The sequence below is a fragment of the Oryzias latipes genome, chromosome 21 (genome assembly GCF_002234675.1).
Source record: "Oryzias latipes chromosome 21, ASM223467v1".
NCBI lineage: Eukaryota > Metazoa > Chordata > Actinopteri > Beloniformes > Adrianichthyidae > Oryzias > Oryzias latipes.
The window spans coordinates 4,504,184-4,528,652 of record NC_019879.2 but is presented as its reverse complement, the minus strand read 5'-3'; the positions used below and the strand labels follow the sequence as shown (position 1 = coordinate 4,528,652).

General features: G+C 38.9%; 2 protein-coding genes across 6 annotated transcripts in view; one reads left to right on the top strand and one right to left on the bottom strand.

The window, feature by feature from the left end:
* Positions 1–5,100: 5,100 nt before the first annotated feature.
* On the top strand, positions 5,101–13,081 carry sec22a (SEC22 homolog A, vesicle trafficking protein). 3 transcript variants are annotated; one of them, XM_020713069.2, is made up of 8 exons: positions 5,101–5,241; positions 6,043–6,253; positions 8,077–8,240; positions 8,766–8,945; positions 11,094–11,212; positions 11,470–11,486; positions 11,765–11,801; positions 11,876–13,081. In XM_020713069.2, exons 2-8 carry the CDS (start codon positions 6,072–6,074, stop codon positions 11,963–11,965), a joined length of 789 nt encoding a protein of 262 aa, XP_020568728.1. In that variant the 5' UTR covers positions 5,101–5,241; positions 6,043–6,071; the 3' UTR covers positions 11,966–13,081. The 3 variants fall into 3 exon arrangements, with proteins under 3 accessions (XP_020568728.1, XP_011487557.1, XP_004081475.1); XM_011489255.3 differs by having other exon boundaries at positions 5,102–5,241; positions 11,421–11,486; XM_004081427.4 differs by having other exon boundaries at positions 5,103–5,241; positions 11,421–11,486; positions 11,765–13,081.
* Positions 13,082–20,011: 6,930 nt separating this feature from the next.
* adcy5 (adenylate cyclase 5) overlaps positions 20,012–24,469 on the bottom strand; it is an 82,646-nt gene continuing 78,188 nt past the window's right edge. For 2 of the 3 annotated variants that reach the window (XM_020712840.2, XM_020712839.2), the window contains exons 18-21: positions 23,452–23,715; positions 23,038–23,242; positions 22,739–22,863; positions 20,012–21,738 (exon numbers count right to left, since the gene is read on the bottom strand). In XM_020712840.2, coding sequence (XP_020568499.1) covers positions 21,613–21,738; positions 22,739–22,863; positions 23,038–23,242; positions 23,452–23,715 — 720 coding nt within the window. In that variant the 3' untranslated portion in view covers positions 20,012–21,612. The remainder of the gene's footprint in view (positions 21,739–22,738; positions 22,864–23,037; positions 23,243–23,451; positions 23,716–24,469) is intronic. The other variant, XR_002292707.2, reaches the window with a different exon arrangement.

The following is a 24,469-nucleotide window of genomic DNA, read 5'->3' as shown; positions in this document are numbered from 1 at the left end:
GCTTTTGAAAATCTTTTGTGGAGTCATTTCTTGTGATGGATTTTCATATCACAATGAATTTTGGAACCAGGATTTGCCGTTAAAAGATAAAAATAAAATGAGCAAACTGACGTGATGCTGGAAGCAGATTTATATTCTTGAAGGTTTGGGAAAAGAGGACCAAAAGAAATCTGAAATATCTCACTTTGACGGTAGTCACAGTTGGATTAATTCCATAATTTGAACCACCACTTTCCGGATAAATGTTTAGATCTCAGCCTGAAGACTTGAAGGCATTGAAGTTCTGTGATCTTCCAAGTTTGGATGACGTGTCATTCTTTGGAATGGATGCAGCGTTCCCCCTTTTACTTTAGCTCTAAAACGCCACTTTGGATTTTTTTGGGACTCATCCCCAAATTACTATGCTGTAATTTTTAGTATCTTATTTAATCATGCACTTTGTTGGACATATTGGATCATACAAAAACATTAAAAACAAAAAGTTTGGAACAGCGGAAGATTTTCTTTCACTCAGCCGTTTTGCCTAATGACATCAATCAATTTTCTGAATCAAAGCATAAAAAAATTATGGCATTTCTTAAATAATTTAGAGAGAGATAAATCCATCGGAACAGTGTTGTGGAAATGTCAAGTGTTTAAATCCTTCACTGAATCCAAATGAGGTTTATAGGAAATCCTTACTCCAGAATGAAGCTAACCTTCTAGTTCAGATGTTGGATGAGGTAGACCTTTTAAGATCAAGTTTGATGTCCTCCAGACAGACAATTGGTCAAAAAAAGTCAACTGTTTTAAACAATATTGATATCTATAGCTTTTTATTGTATTTGTTGCAAGCAACACCCAGATAAAATACCAAGGACTAAAATAAAATCGCTAAGGTTTGGGAGAAATTCTAATTGGGGTTTCCATACCTCAAAAGGTAATACAACACAAATTAACCTGGAATTTATTTATTTATTTTTATGTTTATGCCATAACCTGGTCATTTCTCTTCGCCAACCTATTGGTCAGCTTTAACTCAAACACAAAATTAATCTTAAAAAATCCAAAGAAAATGGCTATTTCTAATACTTTATTCAGTCTCAGTTAGACGTTTATAATGCAGAACAGATAAAGTCATTGATTGACAGAAACGATAATTGTGCTATTTTCTTGTTTACAAAAATATTCTATAAAAAATAGACTTTCCACTCTTGAGCAGCAAGAAACTAAGCATCATTATTAACCTTGTTTTATGTCTTTCAAAAATGCATGAACAACTGTGAAATGAATGCACACGAAGCTGCAGGCATTAAAGGAACATAACAAAAGTAGGATTTAAAGCAGGTGACAGAGGCAGGGGTGCCTAAATGTAAACTGAAAGTCACACATAACCAAATATTAATAACCCAATCGTTTATCAAATACTCCTCTCTGGGTTCTTCACTGAAAATAAAAGTAAATGTAATAATCAGCAAATATGAAAGAAATCAGTAAAAAACAAATAATCCTCTCAGAGTTCTTTACATTAAAAGTCAGGAAATATATTTTAACAGTATTTTAGATTTTAGAAAACCAATATTAACCAAATAAATCTCTGTGGGCTGTTACAGAAATAAAGCTTCTGTTGTCCATGCACAATCTTAGGTAAATGTGCAGACTGTGCAGAATCTCCTAAATGACTCTTTAGGTTTTTGTGTTCTTTCCTCATGATCCAGTCTTTGAGGTTCCAGGAGGCTAGTCTAGTAGACACCACTGTTTGTTCTCTCTGATCAACTTCCTACGTTAAATACCCGGCATTCTGAATCAATGTTTCCCTTACCTAATGATCAGAATCAGGTGTACAAATCACTCGGCCTGGCCACAGGTCTGTGAAATCAAGACTTTTTTTTACAAGCATTTGTGAAAGAATGGGCCGCTCTCAGGTGCTGCCTGAATTTCAGCCTGGAACTGTCGTAGGATGTCACCTGTGCAACAAATCCAGTCGTGAAATTTCCTGAATATTCCACAGGCAACTTTCAGCTCTTTCAGAACAAAATGGAAGAGTTTGAGAACAACTGCAACTCAGCCACCAAGTGAGCTTCATGGAATGGGTATCCAAGGCCGACCAGCTGCATCCAAGCCATGCATCACCAAGTGCAATGCAAAGCGTTTGTTGCGGTGGTGTACAGCACGTCGCCACTGGACTCTAGAGCCGCGGAGACGCCTTCTCTGCTGTGAGGAATCACGCTTTTCCATCTGGCAATCTGATGGACGAGTCTGGGTTTGGAGGTTGCCAGAAGAACGGTACGTTTCAGACTGCATTGTGCCAAGCAGGAAATTTGGTGGAGGAGGATTCTTTTTTAGGAATTGGGCTTGGCCTCTTCGTTCCAGTGAGAGGAGCTCTGAATGCTTCAGGATACCAAAACGTTTTGTACAGTTCCATGCTCTCAACCTCGTGGGAACAGTTTGGAGCGTGCCCCTTCCTCTTCTAACATGACTGTCCACCAGTGCACAAAGCAAGGTCCATAAAGACGTGGATGAACACCTTTGGAACGAATTAGAGTGGAGACTGAGAGCCAGGCCTTTACCACCAACATCAGTGTGTGACCTCACCAATGCGCTTTTGGAAAAATGGTCAAAAATTCCTATGAACACTCTCCTCAATCCTTGTGGACAGCCTTCCCAGAAGAGTTGAAGCTGTAATTGCTTCAAAAGGTGGACCAACATCCTATTGAACTCTATGGGTTAGGATTTTCCACGTCAGTTCATATCCGCAATCCTAGCATTACTGCTCTGCTTCATTCTGATGCATCCATTTGTAGAGGACTAGATCCATGTCCGTCTTTGTTTTCCTCATCTGAGCTGGTGTCTGTCTGGCTCTAAACTGTACAGTTGCATAGTTCCAATATTGCTCACCATTTTAATTGCACCGGTAATGTTAGGTTAGGGGTGTGAGGGGCTGTAAGTTAGCAGGTGACAGTCTACACAGATGGATTATGGGAAATGGCGGCGAGTCAAGGCAGGTGAGCGAATATTTTTGGTACTATAATATATGGCCTCCACCAAGAAAAAAAATGGTAAATGAACTTGTTAGAAACAGCAAAAACACAATTTTGGTGTACTATGACCTTGGAGTTTACCTTGGGAGTCATGGGAGAGGTTGTTTTAGACTGTGGTTATAACTTGTTCTATAAATCTCTTTGAGTTTTCAAGAATTTTCTTCTTATTCAGGGTGGTTAGCCTGCTGTCCTGTACACCTTAAATGTCTGCATGACATGTACTTGTAATCATAGGAACAGAACCTCCTACAACCTAATCCCTTATCAATCTTGTCATTGCAATTTTTTCTCACCTAAGTACACCGCTTTATCTTTCTGTTTTACACGTTTAGTGTTGTTCACACACAAAACAGGAAAGTATTGACACCCTATAAATATCCAGACTCGTTAATTACAAATTTGAAGACACTTGTGATGCTAATAAGAGAAAATCCCTTTGGTTGTTGATTGATTTTTAGTAAATTCTTATTTAAACTTTACATGGCAAACAGCAGGGTACTCATTACCGTCTTAAAGGGCCCAAAGAACTTTACAGTCACAGTCCCATTCACCCATGCACACACTGTTAGTGGCTTCGCTGCCTAACACTAGCCACCAGGAGCAAGGTGGGGTTCAGTGTCTTGCCCAAGGACACTTAGACACATGGGCGGGAATCGAACCTGCAATCTTTCGATTTAAGGTCAATCACTCTATTGGTGACTGTTGTGGGTACCTAAAATTTTGTTCAGATATGTCTAAAAGCTGTCATAATGACAATACTAATGTCAATTTACCGTTATGAAAGGTCAGATTTACTCGACACGATGCAAAAAGAAGCAAAAGCAGTCGTATTTTTAGAAAAACCTCTCTGCTCTAAAAAAAAGTTGATATTGTTGGTAAAAACCAGCTGGCAGCGATCAATTTGAATTCAGTGGATGTTCCCGATCTTCTGTTTAGATTGTGTCACTGCAATAACAGCACTGCTGTCCCCACACCTGACACTTTCCTGCTCTAAACACTCAGAGAAATCTGTGGCTATTCATCAACCTGTCAGCAGCAGCTCACATCCATCATCCACTTTCCATCTTTCCCCCCTCTTTGTTGCTGTCCTCCCCCACCGCCCAACACACACGGGCCATGAAGGTCCCCTCAGGCTGACACACTGCCTGAGCTCAGGAGAGATTGCACAGGTATCTGTGAACGATGAGGCTGCCTACCATCTCCTCCAGTCACAGTCATTTCTTCTTCCTCTCACACATTTTACTAGGGAAATGTATGAACGCTGGGGGGGTACAAAGTAACTGGCCTATTTCATGTCTGATCGGAGCAACAAAACTTGGCCGCTCATGTATACACATTGTTTATTTTTAATGCCTTGGTCCTAGTCCAAAAAATAAACTGCAACATCAGATGCTTTGAAATGAGGCTAATGTTTAACTGGCTTTCAGTGGAAAATAACATCTGGAGCAAGTTGCAATCCAAATGATCAATATTAAGAACTTCTAAAAGTGATTGATTAAAATATAATAATAGGAACGTATATTAAAATCTGAGATAAAGGGGAAGTGTTCACTGTTCTTACAGGATCCTTCTGTCATAATTTATCTATCGCCTCAATTTGCAGAGAAGCTGCGTTTTAGTCTTCTACGCCTTGTCTCCATTTTTTCTTACACACTGTTGTCAGACATCACACCTGAAATGTTCCTCCTGCAATCTGCAAACTGCAATCCACATTCACTGAAAGCATTTATGTTGTGCTATACCTTCTTAGAAGGCCCAAATGCTCTACAGTCATAGATCCATTCATCCATGTAAACACACCCTCACGCTCTGTTGTCGAACACTGGTGCTAACTTGTAACCATCAGGAGCAATGTGGGGCCAGGCAGGGGATGCAGAGAATATATAGACAGATGAAGGCAGATGATTCACTGTGGTGACCCTGGCTGAAGGGAACAACTGACAGGCAAAGAAGAGGGAACAAGTATCTATAAAAGGGTTGCTTCTTTACGGAGTTATACGCTTTTTTTTCGTTCCTGTATTTAATTATGCTTTTTTTATTTCTTTTTTTTAATTTTCGGTTTTTAAAACTAATTGAATCAAATTTCCCTTCGTGGTGACGTTCGTGAGTATCTTTACCCACAATGCACAGCGACAGAGCCACGTAAACAGAACAGAGGAACTGGAGTATTTTAAAGCTGCACGTTGTTAGATGTCCGCATGATGTTACATTTTTTCTCCAGGTATCACTTTTTTAGTCAATTGTATTTGTTTCTCCGACATTTGCTGATTTCAATTTATATCCCTTTGCTTTTGTTAAAATAGTTAGCAACGTCATGTACCTGTACTTGCATCTTGCTAGCAGCTAACGCTAGCTAACCTGCCAGACGATTAACCTGGTCGCTTTCTTTGCATTTTAGCCCGCATACTTTTGCTTTGTATTTACAGTTTTGCACATCAGATCCAATTTATGCAACGTCCCAATGTACACGTTTGTTGTGTAGAAGTTTTTTTTCTTTCTACTTCTAAGAGCTAAGCTAAGTTGCTAATTCTCAACACTGGATGTGCTGCTAACAAGAGAGCTATTGTTTATGTCATCAGTAATATTCGTTTGTGCAGTTTGGAGGAAGTGTTTACTTCATAGCGAAATGTCCCCATTTCTGTTGAAGATAAATTTCGGGAGAGAAATCACTTCCTCTTTACTTTAGGGTGTCTTCACGTGGCTACGGAGCTATCCATGGTTCTGACAAACGGTCAGTGCTGGATCAGCATCTTATGTCAAAAAGAGTTGCTTTAGCTTTAATGTGAAATCCTTTAATATATATATTCACTACAGAGGAAACTTTATAACAGACGAAACTTAAAATATGCTAACATTTCTGACATACAGATACTGATCCAGACATTTCTACCTGTAAAAGTTTACCTGTCCAGTTAAGTCAGTCATAGACCAGATGGATATACAAACGAGTGAAGGAGACCTGTAAGCATTATATACCTGTGTCTGAGCACGTTTTATTTCCTGCTTTTCCCTCTGTTTGCAGATCTGCAGTGAGACATCCAAAGCTCTAACATGTCGATGGTGTTGTTTGCTTCGGTGGTCCGAGTTGGAGATGGTCTTCCTCTCTCAGCATCAACTGATTATGAGATGGAGAAAGAGCTTCAGGAGACAAAGAGACACCTCAAAGGGCTTTCAAGGAAGCTCAACCAGTTCCCTGACCGCTGCACACTTAAGTCTGGACCATATAATGTAAAGTAGGTCTCATTCCATGCTTTTTCTGCCCAAAAAAAAAACGTTTTACTAGGCGACCATATTTAAGTAAATTAGGCATTAAAAAAAGATATTTGTTAGGATTTTCACTTCCAAAACAGGCCCTGTTGAAAGAAGTCAAAATTCTTTCCCCACCGTCAGATTGTCTTTTCTTAAAAATAAGCAAAAAAAAAAAAGAAAGAAATCTGCCAATTGGATCAGAAAAATGGTTTAAAGAATAATTCCTATTTTAAGAAAAAAAAATTCTAGGCACAAAGACATGTTTTCTCAAACTCAGATTATTGCACTTTTGAGAAACTTTCTTGATAATGTTGGGTTTCTTGCAAGACAGAAAATGAGACATTTTTTCTGAAACAAGGCTTTTTATTTTCTTAGGATTTAGTGTTGCGGTTTGGAAAACAAAGCAACTGCTTCACAGAACAGTTGTAAACAACAAATATGTCACCTTTAAAAAGTAGCTAGTAGCTACGTTGTGGCTTTGGAAATGGCCCGGCGTAGCAAACCCTTAAGTGGTGAGGAGTTTGTAGAAAGAATGTATTCTGAAAGCAGCTTACATTGTTTGTCCAGAGCTAAAAAAAGTCTGTCAAATGATACAATTACTAGACGAGTAGAAGATCTGGACAGCAACCTCCGGGTTAAATATCTGGAGGGCCTGTTAATTGTACAAACAACACTTGGTCATTAAAGTTATTAAAAACAACTTTTTCTGTTTATCCATTTTTTTTTTCACCAAAATTGTTCCCCAGTCTAATGTCAAGTTCTTAATTTGGCCCTCTGCGACAGAAACTTTGAGAACCCCTGCTCTAAGTAATACTTAGATTAACTCAGCACCATACATTATAAAACTACCATTTCTTCTTTTTAAAGAATTTCACTCGTCACGTAGCCTGGCCCATCAGATGGGTGTAAAGGCGTCACATCAGAGTATCAGCTTTTTTACCCTTTAACACCAGAGGCGTTGCTGCTGACACATTTTAACTCACGCCCTTTGAGAAAGTAAATCTTTGACCAATCAACGTGAAGGAACTGTTTCTGACGGCTTTGCGTATCATCTTTGCACCGTAATGCAACACATGACTTAAGTGATGCATATCAGGACAAACTGCTTTTCTCCGCTTCAGAATTACGTCAATTGCGTAAACGGTTAAAGAGTGCTTGTTAAAATGTTTTAAACACTGGAACTAAAGCTCTGATTTTGAAGGCTTAAGTTCAAAGATTTGGGTCCTCCCGTGACTTTCTTTTGCTGTGAGGTCCGTGTTCTCTGTTTAAAAAATTTAAGAAAGATTTCTAGTCAGTCTTTTGCGTAATAAAATGCCCCTGTCAGATTTTCTGTACTCACAACATAAAACTTGATTTTGATTTTAAATTCAAGAACTAACTGTCGTCACGTCTAGAAGCCTTTACTGCTTCAATCTAAATCAGACTGAAATGTATGTATGGTCTTTATTTTTTGTTTTTTACACCAAGGGTACATTAACACAGGTTTGATTTGCACCAGGGATGTTTCTTTTGGGTCATTAGCTATTTCATTGTTTTTTTATTATTTAAATATGCAAACTGGGTCCTCCCGAGAGGAGGAAGGAGTGTCTCAATCCACCTCAGGGTGAAGGGAATGAACGACAAAAGCACAAGATGTTACGAGGGCTAAAAATAAACTGACCAGTTTGAACGTTTTCACTAGAATGGCAACCATAGTAAACCTGGTGTAGTGAGGACCTACAGTCCTTTATTACTACTGTTGGTTTTCTTCTTCTTGATGAAGTGCACTGAGAGTAACAATGTTTTCTGGATGTTCTGTGGGTATTAGTTTCACCAGCTCTCTGGGTGTTGGATATCTGATGGTGTGCACTGCGAATTACCCAAACGTGCTGGCATTCTGCTTCCTGGACGAGCTACAGAAGGAGTTCATCGTCACCTATGACCCCAAACGTATCAGCAGCGCCGTGCGGCCATACTCCTTCATTGAATTTGGTCAGTCTTAAGGAATTTCACATCAACTTCAGATTCATAGAAATATGCCTGAGTGTCAGGGCCACCATAAAAATAATAATACTATTAAATTTACGACTTTATTCTCGTAAAAAAAAGCAACTTTTTTTTTTTAAATGAAACAACCAAATAACTTAAAGTTCCGCTTTGATTGTTCCGTTGATGTAGTCCTTTTTCTAAAATGATTATTTAAATTGTTTTTTGAAACAATTTGTCAAGTGGGAGGAGTCACAAGTGTATCAGCTGACTGAAGAATACACACTTTTGAATTTGTAAATATAAAAATGTTTTTATGCATTAATTCTGTCACTTACTGCAAAAGTGTTACGTTTGGACAAAGCTGGTTTCAGATTAAGTTCATACTAGCCAACGTTGACATGTTGAAAGTTGCTTGAAGGAAAATCTAAAATCCGTATTTTTACCTGCATTTTTTTCATTTGGTGAGACTTAAGTTGTGGCTTCATGTGTGTCTAGCTGGTTTTGCATCGTCGTCATCTCTCTCCTCAGACACTTTCATCCAGAAGACCAAGCAGCGCTACAACAATCCTCGTTCCTTGTCTACAAAGATCAACCTGGCTGACATGCAGACAGAGATTAAGCTGCGGCCGCCCTATCAGCTTTCCCCCGACGATCTGCAGGCTATCAATGGATTCTCTGTGCACACGCCGTCAAAGTACAAAGGCATAGGTAGGCCTTGAGTCCTAAAGCTCATCTGTACAGGTACTGTCTAGTTAAGCACAAGAAAACAACTCTTAGAAGCAGATTTCTTTCCAGATTTTGACTCTCATTTTGGCACAGCATCTGCTGAAAGTCACTAGTTTACCTTCTGGACCAAAATCCATCAGTACAGATTAGGGCTGTGGCGAGTATCTGAATACTTGGATATTCCAGATCTGGTCCAGGAAAACAAATATTAGGATCAGGAATTTGCGATGTTTCTAAATATAGTAATGTGGAGTGAAAGTACACCTCAGGAAGGCTAATTATCGCTCTAAAATTGCAGAATAATGTTGGATTTTATCTACATAAACTAAACAAACTGTGTGACAGTAGCCTGTCACAGGAAGTAAGTACATCTTCAAAGTAAAGTGTTACTGAAGGTTGCTCTTTTCAGGGTAAAAATATCAGGCATTTCTAATAGATTAAAAAAAATAGACTGACGTTCAGTTTACTGAAATTTGTTGCGAAAAGCCGATTTAGTCTTAAATATCATTGAAAAAGTGTTTAAAAAGATACGTTAGAAATATTACGAAAATGTGGTGATCAATTATGTGACATCATAGCATCCATGCTGGAACTGATCTATGAAATGTTGATCTTTTAAAGGGTGGGGTTATTTTGTTAGTCATTTCTACTAAATACATAAAAAAAACAGTCGGTTAAAACTGGAAGCACTGCTGCCAGTTTAGATGAAATGACAAAGAGACATTTTTATTTAGGTGTTGCTGAGTCTTTATTCTCTAACTTCCTGTCATCCATCCACTGGTTGGCTACATTTTGAGGACAGAAAAACTGCAGAGAACATTTTCAGGATGTGTTGTTAAATGATCTAAAACAACGTTTACTGTTAGACTCAACCAGGAAGTTGACAGAAAAGCGTTTGAGTGGGACATTGTTTAAAGTGACGGATGCAATTTTTCTTCTTAAAAATCTTTATTGGTTAGTTGATCCTGATCTCCAGTTCTAAATAAAGGTAAAATAATGGCGTTCATTGCATATTATTTTAATTTTCATTCATGTAGCAGCAACCATTTAAACCAAAGATAATCTATCGATGAATCGTGAAAAATTGTTGATCTGGATTGGCGAATCGAATTGGATCGTGACTGAAGTAACGACCCACGGCTCTAATAGAGATGAGCATATTTTGCTTCTACTTTTCCAAAAACATTTGAAGGTTTATGTAGTTAGAAGCAGCTCTTTGTTCTTTGTACCTTTTGCCACTTTGGGGCTTTTATTTTGTCCGCGTTTGTGCTTTTTATGTGCTCCACATAAATGATGGATTTGGGTAAAACCTTTTCTCTGGTTTCTTGTGATGCTGCACTGCAGAAGGAGTTTTAAAAACTCATCTGGATTGAGTTTTTTTTACTTTATTTGATGAAGTCCAGATTTGCTGTTAGTGCATCAGAACATGAGCTGTTGGAAGTTGAGAATGTTCTGTAAATGAAGCAAACATCACCTTAAATGGATCGCATTTTGTTTTGAAAAACCTGATATTTTAAAGTTGCTTTCGGGAACCACAGAATGAATTTACTGAAACCAGATTTACCTTTATGTAAAATGGACTATAGAAGATAGAACCAACCTGGAGGAAGACGTCTTTACAGGCTTCAAACCAAACACTATTGTTTTCACTATTTTCACTCCTTTTGTTATTTTTTGTTTGGATAAATTTGTTGTGGGAACACGTTAAAGGATTTTCTTTTTCCGCTGCTTTTACCAAAAACAAATATTGTATGTCGGGAAACCGGATGTTTACTTTGAAAGCTTTCATTGTTTCAGGACTTCCTCTCCTGTTATATGAAACATCATCTCAGATTTTCTTTTTTTTTCTTTTTTACTTTGCCTTGCTTGTCTTACTTCCTACAGCCCTTGCCAGTCTCAGTTTTCTATGAACATAAATCATTTTGTCCTGAGGGAGGAAGCTTGAGTCTGATCGTCGTGGCACATCAATTATTTTACTGTGCCAGGAAGTCCTGGAATTCAAGCGGGTCAAAGCTCACATTTTCTTTTCATTCCTTTCATTTTTCCTGCAAGGTTCTTTTAAATCAATAATGACTTTTTTTCCCTGGGAAGCTGCAGTGTGACTGCATTTAGAGTTTGCCTTTCTTTCAGCTCCCACACAGATGTTGGAACCCGTGTGTCTCCCAGGCGTCATATCTTGCGTGCTGAGCGTCCTCTGTGGCGGGCTGAACCTCCTTCGAGGAGTCCATGCTATAGAGAGCGTGCTGCAGGTAAAAAAGGCTGCTTCACACCAGACATGAAAGTTTGAAAAAGTCCCACAACTTTGCCGGTGGGAGCATCGATCTCGCATCCTCTTCTTAATGTAAATCCGATGGAGGACAAAAAAAAGTACACATCCTCTTGTAAATGCTGATTCACTTGTATAAATGCAAGACAAAGTAAGATGTTTTTCATTGTGCCTTTTCTCACACTGTTTAGAATGATGATGAAGACTTTAATTATGTGATTGCCTTCTTCCTCGGCACAGCTGCCTGTCTGTATCAGGTAAGTGATAGTCTGCGGTAAGAGCAGCCCATCACTGGCTGACTAACAGCCCTGCACTTTACAGCTCAGCAGCCTGTCAGTTAGACAAACATTCACCAAAGCGCAGTGCGCTCGCCGCCAGTGTTTTCCCTTTAAAACATTTTCATCAGCTTGTTCGATTCAGCCCCCCTCCCCCCCCCATACTTAATGGAACACTGTCATTTGACAGACAGATGAGGGAGATGAGTCTGTTTTGGTCGTGCAGCATTGAAATAATCCTTTTTTTGTTTCGTTTCCAGTGCTACCTGTTTGCATACTTCTCTGTCTGGAGGAACAGTAAGTCCTTCCTGGCGTTTGCACTCATATGTCTGTCCAACATGTACCTGTATGAACTGAGGAACGTTTGGCAGATCCTCTTTCATGTGGCAGTGGGAGCCTTCATGACGCTGCAAATCAGACTGAGGCAGCCTTTGGGAAAATCACCAGACTATAATGTCTGACAAAACGGACCTGGAAAGACGGCGAGCAGCACCTTCACGGATCAGGGAAAAAGAGAATCGCTGGAGAGATCACTTTTTTTTTTTGGAGTTGAATCCACTTCAGGACTTTATTGGACTAGTGTTTTTACAAGCTCGTTTGCTCGCTTTCTGTCGGCTAAACCAAGTATTTAAAAAAATCAAATCAAATATTGCAGTCCCCCTGTTATTGTTCTATATGCAAAGATTTTACATTTATGATACAAGAAGATCATAAATTAACATGACGACCAAACTCCAAAGATGTAAATCATGTGAGAGAAAAGGTGTTTTACGTGATTGTGTGTCAAGTCAGAAACCCGAAGGCCACAGACACTCAACTGCATTTGACCCGAATGATTAAAGTAATTCTAAATATTATTACCACATAGTTCTGTGTTTATCTAGTTTTGAGTACATTCAGTCCAAATAAAGGGTTGAAGCGCTGAAGCCCAATACAGACTGTTTTTCCTGACAAACTGACTGTTTCACACATCCCTTCATTTTTATGTAATAAATGAATAAAACACATAGAACATCAACCAAAAAAACCAGGAAGTGTGGCGCTATAAAATCAAGCTCAGAAACCAATTTTACTCTAAAAATCATTTATATTTACCAAATAAGTTTAGAATGCATTTTTATTAATTTTTTAGGGGTATTATTACAGTCACATTACAAGCCAAACTATCCTTGTAAAATGTTTTAATATTTTGTTGGTTTTTAGTTTATTTTCTTTCCTCATCACCCTTTTAACTATACATCTCATAAATTAAATTGACTATGTAGAATTTGCAGGAAGAGTTTCCAAACATGCACAAAGGTCATAAATAAGGCAAAACACGTGAAGAAAACTCTTCAAGTCGCCTTGAATCTGGACAAAACATAAATAACAAATCTATTTTTATCACAACACTTGAATTCAACCTTTTATTGTTAATTTTCTCCAACTTTTAACGTTCCTGACTTGTCCTACAGGACAATATTGTAGTTTTTAATTTAAAAAATCTGCAATGCTGCCCTAATTGTGCCTCTAAGTTTCACATTATTGTACATTTTTACAAATGACACAAATTAAAATGCATATTTTTCAACCTGGTATATGCTTAGACTCTTTGCTTTATTTATTTGCTGTGACTTTCCGTCAAATATGTTTCATGTACAGATGCAAATGCTTAGGGATTTTATTTTTTCTTTTCTTTTTCCCACTCAGACCTAAAGCTTGACACAGTTCTAGCAAAGTTTTGTTTTTTTTTGTGGCCAGCACGTCTTCTTCCACTATCCCGTCACCGCATATGTAAACAGGTTGGTGCTGCCAAGAATGAAGTAGCAGAGCTGCAATGTGGATCCCAGAGGCCGGATAAACCATCGATTTAGGACAACAAAACGTCTTTCACCCCTTCATACGGTACAATTCTAACATATAGCACGTTAACTATGAGGAAAAGTCCGGTTTCTTTTCAGTTGATGGGATATTTGTTCAGGAAATTACAGCAAAGTTCTTCAACGTTCCACTAAATCCTAAAGGGGAACTGTCATCATTTGAGAGGATTGCCCGGGCGGCGGTTGTTCCCTGCCGGTTCCCGTGTGGCGTTGGGGGGATTCCGGCTGCCGCTGCTGCTGCGGTGGGGGTCTTGGGGTGGGGATGGCTGGGCACTCTCCCTCCTTCTTTTCACGTTCCACCATCCATTTTAGAAGAACATAAAACCTCACCTGAGCACAGGTGTTAGCTCACCTTTGCACTAATAGCTTGCATGACTGAATGACTGAAATGTTTCACACTAGTTGGTTTTAAGGCATAAGTATGCGTGTGTGAACACTATCTGTTTTGTGTACATGTCGACAGGTGGACATTTTTGCAGCTAGCAGGTGTGTTGATAACATTTGAGTGTGTGTGTGGACAGGCCCCGCCCTTTTTGTACTGCATTTGAACCTTACCATAATGATTAACAACCAGTAAACTTGTTACTTTATGCTGCTTCATGGTCTTATCCCCCTTCCCCTCCTATTATCACCCCCTACCCCCCCCCCCCCCTCTCTAACGTCCCTCTCTCTTCTTCCCCTCTTTCCTTTTCCGTCCGGTCCAACACCAAAGATTTTCAGACATGGTTGAAATTAATAAAGTTTGGCCTCAATTACAAAAGGGGTTTATTCAGACATACCTTTGGTTTGTCAGAAGATTAATAACCCCTCTTGTTAAAGCAAAATATGTCCAACACAAGAGGCCCTCAGCTCTCGTCTGTCTGCCCAGCCGTTGGACAGGACAAGTTAAAAAAAAAAAAAAAAAAAAATTTGAGAGGATTGCATCATTCCGTCTTAGTTTGAGTTATAACTCCACATCATTTAAGAATTTGAATGCAGCATTGAAGCTCCGTGCCGTGTCTATCCGGCATCAGCCTGACCGTTTAGCCGGAGGATTGCTGGAACCAGAAGTCCCATGTTAGTCATTATTCTGCGACTCTGGTTCCCGTTCCAGCAGCAGGGCCACACCTACATGACTAAATGGCTCTTCTCACGGAACTGCTTAAGCTTTCTGGAGTCTGAAATGACTTTTTTCTCACTGACTCAATTCTTCATCATCCACTTTAGGAGCTATTATAGTACATTTGCTGGGTGGGTGTTTTGTAAGAAGTCCAAATGCTAAGAATTAAGATTTATAGATATAGCTGTCTGTTATTAACCAAATGAAATTAGGCAAATGCCCAAAATACTGTACAACTAGAAATGATATTTACATTTTATTCAGTTATATTGGGACAAAACTGAAATGACAGTTAACAAAATATAACAATACAATAAAATGTTTTTCTAATTAAAATAGTTTTTTTAAAGAGTTCTATCAGAAAACCTAAAAGTAAGATTGAAACTTCTTTTAGTTGGACAAATACAAAACATTTGACATGTTACAAAGTTAAAGGCTTAAATCTAATTTATCCATGACTCTCATTGGATGGGAAAAACAAAACGACCTAAAAATGGGCCTTCATTGGTAATGGGAAAAGAAAAGAATGTAAAATCCTTCATTAATATTTATAGAACACAATATTTTGTTTAATATCTTCAATGTTTAAAATGTAAGAGTTTTAACATTGATGTTTGAAGCATGCATTTTCACACAGCAGATGCTAAATTATGCTTGTATTTATTTCACTTCCTGATTGTATTACCTTGGGATCTACACTGACCAAAAATATAAACGCAAAACTTTTGTTATTGCTCCCATTTTTTATGGTATGAACTCAAAGATGTGAAACATTTTCCACATACACAAAATAACCAGTTCTCTGAAATATTGTTCACAAATCTGTCTAAATCTGTGATAGTGAGCGCTTCTCCTTTGCCAAGACAATCCATCCCACCTCACAGGTGTGCCAAATCAAGATGCTGATTAGACAGCATGATTATTGCACAGGTGTGCCTTAGACTGGCCACAAGAAAAGGCCACTCTGAAATCTTCAGTTGTATCACACAGCACAATGCCACAGATGACGCAAGTTTTGAGGGAGCGTGGAATTGACATGCTGATAGCAGGAATGTCCACCAGACCTGTTGCTAGGGAATTGAATGTCCATTTCTCCACCATAAGCCGTCTCCAAAGGCGTTTCCGAGAATTTGGCAGCACATCCAACCGGCCTCACACCACGTGTAACCACACCAGCCCAAGACCTCCACATCCAGCATGTCCACCTCCAAGATCGTCTGAGACCAGCCGCTCGGACAGCTGCTGAAACAATTGGTTTGCATAACCACAGAATTTCTGCACAAACTGTCAGAAACCGTCTCAGGGAAGCTCATCTGCATGCTCGTCGTCCTCATCGAGGTCTCGACCTCACTCCAGTTTGTCGTCGTAACCGACTTGAGTGGGCAAATGGTCACATGCGATGGGGTCTGACACGTTGGAGAGGTGTTCTCTTCACAGATGAAATCCGGTTTATACTGTTCAGGGCAGATGGCAGACAGCGTGTGTGGCGTCGTGTGGGTGAGCGGTTTTCTGATGTCATTGTTGTAGTATTAGTAGCCCACGGTGGTGGTGGGATTATGGTATGGGCAGGCATATGTTATGGACGAAGAACACAGGTGCATTTCATTGATGGCATTTTGAATGCACAGAGATACCGTGACGAGATCCTGGGGCCCATTGTTGTGCCATACATCCAACATCACCTCCATCACCGGCCCCATGTTGCAAGGATCTGTACACAATTCTTGGAAGTTGAAAACATCCCAGTTCTTGCATGGCCAGCATACTCACTGGACATATCACCCATTGAGCATGTTTGGGATGCTCTGGATTGGCGTATACGACAGCGTGTTCCAGTTCCTGCCAACATCCAGCAACTCCACACAGCCATTGAAGAAGAGTGGACCAACATTCCACAGGCCACAATAGACAACCTGATCAACTCTATGCGAAGGAGATGTGTCGCACTTCATGAGGCAAATGGTGGTCACACCAGATACTGACTGGATACTGAAGATTTCAGAGTGGCCTTTTCTTGTGGCCAGTCCAAGGCACACCTGTGCAATAATCATGCTGTCTAATCAGCATCTTGATATGGCACACCTGCGAGGTGGGATGGATTGTCTTTCAATTCAATTTTATTTGTATAGCCCAAAATCACAACAACAGTCCTCTCGATGGGCTTCGAAGTAAAACATGAACTCAAAAGGATCATGAATAGAGTTCAATAGGAAAATACTAAAATGAACTAACAAACTGACTAAGCCAAACTGGACATCCCTGCTCTTAGACCCCCCTTCGCGGTAGGGAAAAACTCCTAAAAAACCGGATTCCGGAAAAAACGAAGAAACCTCAGGGGTGCCCACATGAAGGAGGGATCCTCCCCCAGGACGGACAGGGGATTTGCCAGAACTCTTAGAGAAGAATTAACTTATCTAACCCTACCACTACATATATAAAGTCCAGCAGACGAGCTTCATCCAGCTGTGGTTGGGGGGACAGTCAGGGGTGCGAGTCGAGCCGGAGACAGGAACCACAGCCAGGTGGAGGAGCAGGAGCAGAGACGAGGTACTCGGTCAGGTACAGAGCAGAGACGAGCCAGTCTTGGCAAAGGAGAAGTGCTCACTATCACAGATTTAAACAGATTTGTGAACAATATTTCAGAGAACTGGTTATTTTGTGCATGTGGAAAATGTTTCACATCTTTGAGTTCATAAATGGGAGCAAATGGGAGCAATAACAAAAGTGTTGCGTTTATATTTTTGGTCAGTGTATGAACGATGGGTTACAATTAATGGACATTTCACCATTAACCCTTGTGCTATCCAAGGCACTTTACCATTGGGAGTTGGGTCATCTAGACCCACCAGACAGTGCTCTGAACCTTTTTTCTTCAATGATTTGTGAACCTCACTGGTGTCCATGGATTACATGAAATCTTTCCACCTTTATCCACCTTTGTCATGGTAGGGAGAACGCGTCAATGGAAGGATGGGGTCATCTAAGATAGCACTAGGGTTAAAAGTGTTTCCAAACAAATATTCAAGAGGAGACATCCTCATCCTCACTGCTGCGTATCATCATCTTTTTTGTGATCGCTTTATTTTGTGGCTTTTCGTGTGCGGGATGAATGCGTGTCTATGGAAGTTCAAGTTTAGATGTTTTTCATAATCAGTTATTTGATTACTACACTCTGTTCAGGGTGGGAGAAAAATCCTTTTTTTGTAATAAACCCCAAACAATTATGTTTCTTACACAGCAAAAACAGGCCCCTTAGAAATCCAGCAAGTCAAAAACATTTCTTGTCCCATTGGCAGATTGTCTGTAAATTAACAAAAAATAAATACAAATCTGTCATTTGGGTAAGAAAAAATGTCTTACCAAGACCATATTCTAACAAAAAAAATTAATCAGGCTTTCTTAGGATTTTTTTGCTATTGAAAAATTTTCTTGAAATGATTATTTTTGTTTAGAGGCAGAAAAAAAGACCATATTTCTTGAAACAAGCATCTTAACATTGAGTTTTTGCAATGTGTTCCCGTCTAATCAATTCTGCCTGAACCCTTTAACTGCCTGTTCAGTCAAGTGGCAATTAATGTTTTGAAAACTAAATATTAAAAAAAGGTGATTGTGTGCACTACTTATCCAAGGCAATAAGAAATAGAAAAGTTGTTTTTTTCCCCCATAACAATATTCAAAGTTTTCTCTTAGAGATTCGTCACTAAACTTCCTGTACATTGCTTTTTCGTGGAGGGAATAAAACAAGACGACCTTATGATAAAATTCTACACATATTTATCATAGTGCTGTCCTTTCTTAACCCTTGTGCCGTCTTGTGGGGTCCAGATGACCCCACCCTTGCATTGACGTGTTCTCCCTACCATGTCAAAGGTGGATAAAGGTGGAAAGATTTCATGTAATCCATGGACACCAGTGAAGATCACAAATCATTGAAGAAAAAAGGTTCAGAGCACTGTCTAGTGGGTCTAGATGACCCAACTCCTAATGTTAAAGTGCCTAGGATAGCACAAGGGTTACCTGGGAATTCAGTGTCAAGTAAAAAAAAAGGAAAATTATTCCAGTAATTTCTTTAGAATTTCCTGGTCAAAATTTTATAGTTTTCTTTTCAAAGGCAGATATTTCCAAAATAACTTTATCGCTCCAAACATTGAGTTTTTAGGCTCACTTTGTACAATTCATTATTATGGTTATTTTAATGAAACGATTTTAATAATCTAAATAAAATCTACCCTCTGCCTCAGATATTCATACTTATTAAATACTCAAATTCAATTATACATTTTACATCAATTAATTTCTTTGAAGAAAACTGACCAAGTTAATAAAAATTCTGTACTAAAACATTTTTATTAACTTGAATTTTGAAGATGAAGTCAAAAATTCAAAACTGCTGCTTACATGTAATGCAAAAGGAATTTACTGAGACATTATTCAAGTTTAGTTTAATCAACAGCTGTTAAAACAAATACGGAAATGATGGAAAGTTATGTATCAGAATTTGAACAGCTTGTTTTTGTCATCTTCAGACATGATGGGAAGGAGTTAAAGAAGCTGGTGAAGCAGGAGCGATGCGGTGCTCCTGCCATCTGTTGGTGAACTTCCAGAACAGGTTTAAAATTGGCTGCATTCTCTGAGATCTGGAGCAATTCTGCACTGATCCTCATTATGACCCCCTCACTGTAAATGCAGCCGACCCCTAATGTTGCACTGCAGCTTCTTTCACACATGAAGCCGACTGTGATGTTCATCATTGACAGAATAAGTAGGAAAAAAACACGAAATGAACTCAAACACCTTTAAAAAATAAATTGCGAATTTATTTTACTTTTAAAAGGAAAAGCATGGCATTGAGTAGAGTAAAAAAAACAAACAACCCCGTGTTTCTGTATGGAGCTGTTTCTGGAACAGAAACCGTTTCGTTGTGAGGATCTGCAGCTGCAGGAAAAAAAAAAAAAAACCTTCTAGTTATAAAAGAGCCTTTAGCGCCATTAATCTGCGCTTCCCTCCCAGCGACTGCGACAGTGGGACATTCGTGCAGAAGAAACCGCATTCAACAAGTCAGACAGAGCAAATGGAGTCAGTGGTTCAGGTGAGACGGAGGCTGCACAGTGCAGTACAGTGTGAAGGACAAAGAAGAGGTTAACCAGCACTGCCTTGTTTTTCCATCTCCAGTAAATACACCGAGGCTTATTAAAAGGAAAGGTAATGCTAAACAGTGTTGTTTTACTTTTGTACTGACATCGAAATTTGATAGAAAAAACAAAATATTAATCTGTTCAGTGGCTTAATTGTAATTCAAATTTTGTTTTAACCCTTGTGCTATCTTGTGGGGTCATCTGGACCCCACAAGATAGCACAAGGGTTATTAACCAGGATTTATATCTTTATCACTTGAGTACTTGCACATTGAATTAGGCAATGAACCTCTAAATATTGCGTTTTCTTAAAAACACTCTTTTTAAATGACAATTTTACCGACTTCAAATGTTTACAGTTTTTATGGGTGTAAAAATAAAAGCAATTTCTAATGCAATTCAATCAGATCGATATGTTTTTAAAAAATATCTTTATTTAGTTGAAATTGCTGCATGGACCTTTAAACTGCATACAACCAAAGGGTCAATAGTCCTAATCAGAAGTACAGAGAAGCTCTGAGTGGTCAGATCCTTGAAAACACTCGGCCAATCAGAGTTTGTGTTCAGGAATTTAAAACAAATAAAGGTTTGAACATTTTTTGTGACAATTGTACAGAGAGATCTTGAATTGACCTTAGTTCAACTTCAGTACAACTTAGTGGTTCTTTCTGCGTTAGCATCCTATAATCCCAAACTCTTCTTTTTTTATGACAAAAGTATAAATATAATCCAGAAGTGTTGAAAATTTTTTCCTCTTATTTAACCAAGATCAGGTGTAGCAGCTGCAGGGTTTTGATAGAAACGTTGCGGCGTGTGTGTTTTTTGTGTGTGAGTAGTAATAACACAACATGGAAGAAAAAAACCAAAAAACAGCAGATGCAAGTGCACATTTCTGCATGTGCTCTGTCCAGAGGATGAACATCATCAACTTGGTCAGAGTCCGTATTAGCAAGGCCTCATCGGAGATCATTGGACATTCATTGGGTCGTACCATCTGGTGGAGCAAACAAGGGGGCAGAAGAGCAAGCGGAACAAAGCACAAAAGTGCAAAATGGCTTTTTAAGCATCGAGTGTGATGCGTTTAAAGTCCTCTGATCGGTCAGAGAAACTCAGCCTCGGCTCAGGCCGACTCCTTCACTTCTAGGACGTTTTATTCAACCAACAGCTGACTTTCCTGTAGATCAAAAATGCAAGAGGAGAACTAAAAAAAAAAACCCCACCTCTCTGAAGGGACACAAAGATCCGGCAACATCGCAGTGGAAATAACGTTTAAAGTATCTTCACCTGAAAACGCTAGAGTTTATAGACAGGCTCTCTAATATATGATCTTACAAAATATAGAATCTGAAAATCTTTCACAAGGTTGGAGTCCAGAATACAAAAACGTCAAGATTAGAAAAGCTCTTCAGTGACATCCTTTCTCTGTTGCAGGTGTTGATATTGGCTGACGTGAAGCTTTCCATAAATACTGCGCATTTCATATAGTATAAAGTGTCGACCCCCCCCAAATGAAGTACAGTAAGGCCTCACTTACTGCTCTTGTTATCTAGATTGTTAATTACTGATGCAAGTTGAAATCAACACGTGGAAGAAAAGAGATTTGTAGCCGTTCAACACAACAGTGACGAGTGTTTGATGAAAAGTATGAAGAAGAGCCTTCGGGGTTTGCACAAACACGACAGAGAGAAAGAAAAGGAGGTGACATTTGTCTCCCTGCAGGGTTGTCCTAAACTTTTTAACAAAGCTGGCACGTAGGAGTTCTTCCTCCAGGTGGTTAAATCTGTTTGTTTTTTTCTCTTCTTGTAAAATGTACGGATTGGACATCTTTGGTCTGAAAGGCAAGCGAGCGTGTCCTGTACCTCCTGAGGTCGGGCTGTCTCTCATCCTGACTGGCATCATGAGCAAGGAGGGATTTGAAGGCGACCACACACTTCAGGCTAACTCAGTCTGCTGAAAGCTATGAGAGACCTGACGTCCTCTGGGTCACGCCCCATCTGTTTATCGCTCAGTAAAAGTTAACTGGAGGGTCCTCCGGTCAGAAAGTAGGTCATCATCTCTCCTTTCCCCTTGACGGTCACCACGCCTCTGTATTCCAGTGTGTAGTTGTAGGAGCTCAGTACCTGGTAAAGATCTGTTGTCACCTGCAAATAAAAAGTGGATGGAAATGTGACTAAACTGTGTTTTTTTCTTCCTTATCCAGTGTTTAAATTACATATTTTATAACAAATTCTGAGGAAATTATTTATACACATTAAAAGTGTTTTGTAAAATCATCATGATCGTCATGAAAAGTTGCCATACAAGGACCAAAATTCTCTTAATTATTTTCTATACCATGCTATTAGTATAAGGAAATGTTGACAGTAAATAGTTATCACTGCTTCTTTGCAGTAAAAAACACAGAAGCTGCACGAGGGGCATCTTGCTTTTGCAATAACAAAATCCACCTTTTTATTTATTTTGTATTTTTCTGTTTTCTTGTGATAATGACATCTACCATCTCGTTATCATGAGAAAATGTGATAAAAACACAAAAAAGAGGAAAAAACATAAATAATGCAAGGGAGGTCGTGGGTTCCATACAAAATGATGCAAAGCAGCAAATAACTGAATGTATCAATTGATTTAATGAATATTAGACATTATGCTTTTGTTTGGTTTGTAGCCAAAACCAGGTTTTAAATTACTGATTTAAATAAAAGTTGTTTTATATCACTTTAAAAAGATACTTTATCGTTTATAGCGATAAATACAAACAAAATACATAAAAAAAGTTAGTGTTTTTTAAACAACAGTAATAAAAAGGCTTTAAAAGGATATTTTCCATGAATTCTAAAAAACACAATTTAAAATTAAAATCGCTTCAAAGTTACAGTTTTTTTCCTGTTTTATATTTTTCAGCCATGATTAAAAACTAGGTGTAGATTTGGACTAAGCACACTTAAGATTATTTTAAATAGTTGTAGCAGAAAACATAATGAGTTTGATATATTACGACTTCTTTAAGACAAAACAGACTATAACTGAAAACATTTTTTTTTTTTTTTTTACAAAAGTTAAAATATTTCTATTTCCCTTTTGTAATCAAGCTGCAACAGAGTCATGAAAATCTGAGAAATACATTAAAACTGTCACTGTTACCTGAATTCTCTCGGGAACCCCTGTGCTGTCCATGCGACTCGCAACGTTTACCGTGTTCCCCCAAATGTCATACTGAGGCTTCCTGGCCCCGATCACCCCGGCAACCACAGGGCCGATGTTCAGACCTATGGAGGGAGATTGACGTGAAATGTCACAACGTTCCCACTTTACAAAAAAATGGAAAAAAAAGGAGGGGGCAGCATTTATTCCTAGAAGTAATTTAACATTATGAGTCTGTCCTGGACTGATTTGCAGCTGTGATTCCAGTCAGAATTACAGAGCAGCTTTCGGATGCACACCTATTTTCATCTTGAAGTTGTTAAAGGAGTGCTCATTGATGATTTTAATCTGGTCCATCATCCTCATGGCGTAATCTGCCATGGCTCGAATGTGTGAGCGTCCAGCCTTGTCGTACGTGGAGTCATTGAGGCCCGAGGCCGCCATGTAGGTGGAGCCGATGGTCTTGATCTTTTCCAGCTGGCGGAACTGATCCTCACTGATGATCTAGTGCAGAAACACGGGGCGTGTTTGAGAAGTCGACACTTTTACTTCCAGAAGAATTACATTTAAAGATTTTCATTGATTCTCTGCAAATGTTACACTTGCATAAATCATTACATTAAAAAAAAAAACATTTCTAGCCAAGTAGTTTGACCCGACATAAATCGGGGTCAAAAAACTCCCAGAGAACAGGCTCTGATCGACACGGTTACCTCATCGAAGTCTGCTATGATTTCATTGAGCAGCCGCAGACACTCCACTCCCTCATTGTTGGCCTCCAGCTCCACATAGAATTCGGAGAAGTTGCTGATGGAGGCGAACATGACTGCCACGCACTCGCAGGACTGGTAGTAGAGCTCGTCGTTACGGCGCTCGCGCTGCAGGAAGTGAGCGGCCACGTCTTTGGGAAGGATGTTGTGGAGCAGACGACGGTTGTAGGCCTGGAGCTCCTCCATTTCCTCCTTCTCCTCCGTGGCCTGGAGAATCCCAATAGAGGGTCATAATTAGGGATGCTGCAATTCTTGGTTTAAAACCGAACCGTATGTTACACCATTGAACTGAATGGTGGGGAAAGTGAATCCTTACTGCATCGCAGTATGTTTACATTGAAAATATCACATAGTTGTTGTGCAAAATGTAAGGAATAGTTATCATTTTTTCTTTTATAACGTTACATCAGGATTTTTATAGGACAACTGAAAAGTTTTTATCTTTGTTACTTGCTTATTAGCAAATTTAAAAAAGGACATTTGAGAATTAGCCAATAAGCTTAAGCTAATTATGTATACACAAAAAGATTACTATGGTGGAATGAGGAGTAAATAACTTAACTTTTTCATGTTTGCACTTTTTTTACAACTTAAAAACCCAATTATTAACAATAAAATGATAATGAACATCAGAGTAATGGTTATATTTATTGTAAATTGAGTCTCAGATTGAACCAAAACATTTCTGCAGGTCTTTAAAAAAAGGTCTTAGTGTAAATACATTTTATAAAAAAATGTATTAAAACAAAGTCTTATTTATTAGAACATTTGCATTAAGCTTAAAAATTAGAGCAGAATTGTGTTTCTTTGTGCCAGATTGCACTGAATTATATCCTCCTGGGAACCAGCTCATTACCAGAGGGGCCGGTAGCAGAAAGAAAGAAAGTGTAGTTAAACAGACGATGTTTGATTGGCCGTTCTGAATGTCAATCAACCTAACCTCCAAAAATTTATTTTTGAT

Coding starts and splice junctions, on each gene's coding strand:
- sec22a (XM_004081427.4), top strand. CDS start 6,072: ATGTCGATGGTGTTGTTTGCTTCGGTGGTCCGAGTTGGAGATGGTCTT. Junction 8,241..8,765: donor ATACTCCTTCATTGAATTTG/GTCAGTCTTAAG, acceptor CTCTCTCCTCAG/ACACTTTCATCCAGAAGACC. Junction 11,213..11,420: donor CTATAGAGAGCGTGCTGCAG/GTAAAAAAGGCT, acceptor CACACTGTTTAG/AATGATGATGAAGACTTTAA.